This window comes from Azolla caroliniana, unplaced genomic scaffold (assembly GCF_043228905.1).
Source record: "Azolla caroliniana isolate FFs.n. ecotype wild unplaced genomic scaffold, voAzoCaro1.0.p SCAF_5, whole genome shotgun sequence".
Classification (NCBI taxonomy): Eukaryota; Viridiplantae; Streptophyta; class Polypodiopsida; order Salviniales; family Salviniaceae; genus Azolla; species Azolla caroliniana.
This window is the reverse complement of record NW_028230440.1, coordinates 268411-275175: the sequence shown is the minus strand read 5'-3', so window position 1 is coordinate 275175 and position 6765 is coordinate 268411. Positions and strand designations below refer to the sequence as shown.

The 6765-nt window shown below is 36.5% G+C and overlaps 1 protein-coding gene across 1 annotated transcript; it reads right to left on the bottom strand.

Annotated features, from left to right (window-relative positions):
- Positions 1-1349: 1349 nt before the first annotated feature.
- On the bottom strand, positions 1350-6468 carry LOC147863428 (3-oxoacyl-[acyl-carrier-protein] synthase I, chloroplastic-like). Its single transcript, XM_087319211.1, has 8 exons — positions 6255-6468; positions 3907-4253; positions 3268-3699; positions 2401-2574; positions 2197-2310; positions 1967-2068; positions 1713-1779; positions 1350-1624 (listed from the first exon to the last, which is right to left on the bottom strand). Exons 1-8 carry the CDS (start codon positions 6400-6402, stop codon positions 1557-1559), a joined length of 1452 nt encoding a protein of 483 aa, XP_087175337.1. The 5' UTR covers positions 6403-6468; the 3' UTR covers positions 1350-1556.
- Between the last annotated feature and the right edge of the window lie 297 nt (positions 6469-6765).

Here is a 6765-nt window from a genome sequence, read left to right as displayed (position 1 = left end):
TATCTAGAACATACAGAGATTATTATGTTATTTCTAATGTATATGTATATGCATCCTCTCTCTCATTTATGTGGTACGCTCAGTATTCTTCCATCATGTGAATGCAAAAGTCATATTTCTAAAATGTTAACACATCTAATGCAATAAATTTAATTATGTTACGCCACAGTATAATTGTCTATTGATACTCTTCTGCTGACATAGTGCTAATTTTCTAAGTCATATTCCTAAAATTTTAACACATCTAATGTTTTAATGTGCATTATTTTACTCCACAATATAATTGTGCATTGATTCTCTTCTGCTGACATAGTGCTAATTTTCTAAGTCATACTCCTAAAACTAACACATCTAATGTAATAATGTTTTAATATGCTTTATTTTACTCCACAATATAATTGTGTATTGATTCTCTTCTGCTGACAGTGCAAATTTTCTAGATTAATGCTCATGTTGATTTATTGTATGCTTTTATACATGCTGTGGCCCATACAAGCCTCTTCTTGCGAGGGTGTTCCACAGATGCACCTTGATTATTGAGTAGCTTTTGCAACCAATACAACCTATAAATAACTTTCATATACAAAAATCGCTATTCAGGCTGTTTGCAAGGGCCAGCGCAATTCTCTTCCCTGGGGATACGCATTGGATTGAGTAGCCCTGGGAGAGCCGCTGACTCCAACTATTGTCCATGATGGATCTAACCAGCAACCCACACTACCCTGCCCTACAGTCTTCATCCAAGTAGGTGGAAAATCCACGGTGTTTCAAATTACCACAAAGCCTGAATCCAGTATGTTATAATACAAACTTTTCGCAGCTTCAGTTTCTTCCCGATTCAGTAAATGGGATTGAAAATAGTAAGAGAGAAAATTAAGATGTAATTTCTGCATGCCAACTGCTGTTAGCATAAGACCATTTCAACAATGAGGTTACCATCATTTTTCAAGTTCATATCCACTGAAAATCTTGAGTTTGTGATGTGGTGCTCTAAATCCAACATCAACCAAGTAGCAGAGAAAACAACTTGACACAAAACAAAAGTATGAGTGCTCCTAAATAGCTATGGCTCATGTCCATCCAATTGTGTTTCTATTCATTTACTCTTAGTAGTTATATTAAACACTGTTTCACAACATATTTCACATTGTCATGTATGAGTATTGATAGCAAAGTCAGTTTGGAAATTTAACTTTCAACCTCCAATAGTATTAAGTTCTTTTTCGACCACTTACCTCAATCTCACAAGAGAACCTGACAAATTAAACTTGTGAGCCTTTAAAGTTATATCATCATTACATTTCAAATTTTTGACTTGGGAATTTGATATGTTGATTATGCTCTTCAGCAAAACAAAGTAGAAGATAGATCTTGAATCTGGCTTCTCAGAATGTAAAAATTCCTTTTACAACATATGACAACATACTAGAAAAAATTGGGATATTTCTAATCATCTCACTCGAAATTGGTTCAGGAAAACCGACCCAGCTACAGCAACCAAGATGAATTTTGGCCAATTGGCTGAATAGAGAAACAATGACAATGTTACTTCAAATTCATTCACTAAATGGCGCAAAAACAACCACCGAATTATGTCCTCCAAATCCAAATGAGTTAGATATGGCTGCATACAGCATACATAGCAATCAGTGTGAATTTAGACAAATTAAGATGTATAAAAGCTAAAATATATTTACTTAAAGAGCACTTACCAACATTAATGTCATGCTTCTGCTTAACATTTGCCACTGTATCGAATTCTACTGCAGGTTCTAGGTTCTGAAAAAATATAGTCAAAAATCAATTCAAGCTTTAAGATGGCTTTTTCCCAAGTTCACTCTAAAGAGAGGTGCTTCATGCCTATGCGGCATATGGCATATGTTCATTTTACTCATCAAAATTTCATGAGATAGTTGCAACTCCTAGAAGTACACGCTAATTGCGATTGTAACATATGGACACTTACAAATTGGTTGATAGTAGGATGGACATAACCAGTAGTCACAGCTTTAATAGTGGCTATGGCTTCGAGTCCTCCAGCAGCACCTAAGCAATGTCCTATCATCGACTAAAGAAAGTACAAAAGTTTTTAGCTGGCGCAATTGGCCACACAGAATTTGCAGAATTTTTAGTTGAAAATAAATTGTTCATACAAAAATAGTAGAATTTCCTCTATCATTGCATAAGGTAAATCACCTTTGTGGAGTTTATTTTAATTTCTTTTGTATCTTTAAAAACCTTCTTCAAAGCATTCACTTCTGCAAGGTCACCAACTTGTGTTGAAGTGGCATGAGCATTTATGTAATTCACCTACAAAAAAGAACACAGCCCAAGCACTTTTAACATTTTAGGCTAAATGACCTGAAATAAAGTTAAATAAAATGTCTAAACTTAACAAACCTCTTGAGAAGAAACTCCTGCGTCCTCAAGTGCCTTCTCGATGCATGTCGACACACCCAAGCCATCAGCTCTTGGATCAGTCATGTGGTAAGCATCACATGTGACAGCTCCACCCAAGTATTCAGCAATGATTGGAGCCCCTCGCTTCAAAGCATGTTCTAGGCTTTCCATTACCTTGCAATATATATATATTTCATATGCATCATGTAGGAAAACATATGCATCACGTAGGAAAACACTACAAAACTGAACTTTGTATTTCATTTAAAATAGTCTTTTCCTGCTTCGAGTTTTAGTGATAGCTAAGGAAATGAAGCTGATTGAGGTGCCACATACAAACAAGTATAATGTTGGTGTTGTGTGCAGTTTACAGACAAACAAGTATAATGTCGGTCATGTGGACAAAATATATGAATTGCGCATGAAACAACGATTCTAAACTTTAAAATCAGATTTTCTTTACAGGTATAATGTCATGTGGACAAAATATATGCATCACACATGAAACAACGATTCTAAACTTTAAAATCAGACTTTCTTTTTCAATCAAAAGAGTCATTTTCCTGTTTCAATTTTTAGAGATGACTGAAATTGATGATGGTTGAAGTTTTAAAGCAAAAACATAATGTTAACAGTCCCATGAAACATCCTAAATCTCCAGACATATTTTACATTGAATCTTACCGTCATGTACAGTGCATATCCATCCCATATCTTAGGGGTCACATATGCTACCACACAAGGAAATTTTGGCATAAGTCTACACATTTGCCATACAATTCTCATGTAAGGGGAAAATATGAAAAAGAAAAGATAATTTAATACTAAAGGTATGATTATAGAAAATAAAGGTTTCCAAGACCTCACCAGAACGCCAGCACCTTCACCCATCACAAATCCATCCCGGTCCTTGTCCCATGGTCGAGATGCAGTTTCAGGTGCATTGTTTCTCTGGGAAAGGGCCCTGCAAGCGATAAAACCTCCTACACCCACAGGAATTATAGCAGCTTCAGTTCCACCTGCCACCATAATATCAGCTTCCCCTTTGCGGATATGGTTTGCAGCTGCATAGAAACAGTAATTCGATGTTGCACAGGCTGTGGAGATAGAATAATTGGGTCCCATCAGCCCTAGATCAATGGCTAACAATGCAGAGCCCATGTTTGTAATTGCATATGGAATGAAAAATGGAGTTATTCTCTTGTATCCCTTTTCAATTAGCGCTTGCACACCATCTGAAAATACTGTCAATCCACCCATACCAGACCCAATAAGTACGCCTATCTTCCCCTTGTCAACCTGTTGCCAAACCCAAACAAAAAGTAAAAGGGCTACCTGAAAACAATTACAAGTATCAACATTGTGCCTATAATGATACCCATTATTAATTGAGCTCATGAGTCAGCACCACCACTCACCAATATCCTGCCTAAAATGATAACCCCAAAATGTAGCTACATCAGACAAACGGAAACCAGGAATGGAATTTTGAAGCCAAATAGCTACCTTGGATAATTTTTCTGATCCAAGATTTGCATGCTCTAGTGCTTTTTTGCCACTAACTAAGCAGTATCGGAGGCAATCATCAAGTCTACGATCATTTTTCCCATCAATATAACCTTCAGAGGAGAAATCTTTGATTTGTCCTGCAAACCTGGTGGGGAACTTTGAAGCATCAAAGCGATCAATAAGTGTAATGCCACTCTGTCCCTCTAATAGCTTCTCATAATAAGCATCCACATCATTCCCAAACACAGAAACTAGGCCCATTCCTGTGATTACAACTCTCTTTTTGGCATCTTTCTCTCTCTTGGGTGCAGATGCAACCATAGCCCTTGTCACCAGCTTTCTACCTAAGGATAAAACACAAATAATGTTATATTATAGATTTCAATTGCAAACTTAATTCAACATAAAATCACTCCAACACATGGAGTCGTCAATTCTATCATAGCATCAGTGGTATCAATGCTAGCAAGCATCTTGCTTATGTAACATTGTTGCATGCCGCAATTGTATCAAAACCTAAGTTAACTGTTGCACTGTCTCTGTTAATGTCCTTATCCTCTTAAAATGTCTCTGTTTCTATTAAGTACAAAAACATCTTGTTGACCTGCTTCGCAACATGAGCATGGCATTACAATTTGTGAATTGACTAAACACCTAAAATATTCTAGTTCCAACTTTAAGCCGCGTCTGGTCCTGCCATCACCTTCTTCCTCTTCCACCATCATAATTGCCAACATATATGTGTTCTCTTACATAATTTGGCTTTATATACTCTAAACATTTCTCTTTATTTTATTCATTTGGTCTTCAGCAGTAAACCTATTATTGTCAGCTGAAATCCTAATGTTCAATGTTCCTTTCAATTACTCATAGTTTCTGCTATTTCTTATCATTATAATCGCCACTGAGACAGAGGAAGGGTAGATTTATTAGCATCTTTACCACTTTCGCAAAGGAAACAAGAACATGACAAACACAAATTTAGGCTCCCAGATACCAAATTTGAATTTTAAAAGACCTGATATACTTGGGTCATAAATTGTCAGATTGTTCTCACACTCCCACAATGCAAAATGCCTAACTCGAGACAGGCCCTAATCATCAGGAGCATAACTATATCTTATTATCAAACAGGCCAATTGAGAAGGCCAAATTTTACATTTATTTCTAAGGCACACTTATGTATGAAAGTTCTCTATGAGGATGTGTGCCGACTATAACATAAAGAATTCATCCAGATTCCAAATATGACATGCATATCAGGTTGCATGACATCTCTTGCATGGGGCGGCCAGAGTGTAGTGAGGGATACTATAGTAGAAATGTACCAGTATCTAGAAAATTATGAGAGTATCTAGCATGCATTGTTCATAGTTCTCCTTCTCAGCCATTTATCGTGTGTGTTGTTGGGGAGCTGTATGGGTATGGCCATGTGTGTGTAGAGAGAAAGTGTATTTGTGGAAAAATACACATGAATGGGGGAAATTTTGAAACCTTGTTCTCTGACCTTCAGAAGATATGAGAGTGAACGAAATTTACACTCCTACATATCTTTAATGCATGTGGAACCAAAACCTCACACTTTAAGTACAGTATTATTAAAATCCACTTGGGTTTGCACTCAGTCACATGCAAACATGAATGCAAACGATACTTATAGTTTGATGCACAGATTGATGGAGATTTGATGGATACTAAATTAGGAATATTTTGCATTACGTAAATCAAGCATATAATCACATTCAACTCGTGTGATCATAATAGCATTACTCCCTAGAACGTCAACATCCGGAAAATAATCACAGTTAACTTCCACAATTATAATTACATGACCACCATTACTACATTAATGCATGCATGCATTATGAATCCATAATGCACAATACGACCAACCATAAACTATTAGAAAGAACAGTGATGTTGCAAACCAGTTATTTGCATCAGATAATCATACGATGTCTTTTAGCCCCTAAACCCTAAAACCATGATTTCCTTGATTAGGTAAAAATGCTTTTCTTTCCCATATCCAAAGGCATGTAAATGAATGCATCAAGTAAACTCGTGTTTGTTTCTATATTGGTTTTCATTTTTTTTTCCTGTGATAAGAGGATGGATTTTGTTTCTCGCTGTCTTTCTATTTCTTCTGTTTCCTTTCATTTCATTTTTTTCTATCGTAAAAAAGTATTTTTCTTTCCTTTCATCATCATCATAGAAGGATGGTTCCCTCCGTTATTTATTTCGATTTTCTGTTACGTTTTTTTCTGCATTTATTTCTTATTTGTTTAATGGTAATAATTCTTCAGAATAAAGCCAAATATTTCCTGAAGAAGGAACAAAAGAAGTACCTGGAGCAGAGCGTGGATACAAATGAGAAGTAGCGACGCCGAAATCCAGGAAGGAAGAGGATGAAGAAGAATTTGGTGAAGGGTAAGAACGGTCTGAAGCTCGAAGGCCATGGAAGTGCAGAAACGAGGAAGAAGAACAAATCGCCATAGCTATGAACGTACAGACACAGACAGAGAGATTGAGCTGTCGGAAGAGAAAGGAGGAGGAGGAAGAGCCCTAATGGGTCCATTTATGTAAATAAATGGAAAAAGAAAAAGAAAGCCATCCATGCAAAAAAAAGCAAAAAAGCAATTCACTTGTAACTTCTTTTTTGGGGGGTATTTCAATTTGCTTGTTTCTTTCTCTCTTCTTTTAAAAAGAGCCTTGAAGTTGGGTTTTAGGGTTTAGGGTTTAGGGTTCCCCTCCCCTTGGCTGCTATTTCTTTGCTCATGCACGAGGATCATATGAGTTCCGCTCATCAACTATCGTTATTTTTCATCGTTGTATCATATGCTTGATTCCATGCTCATG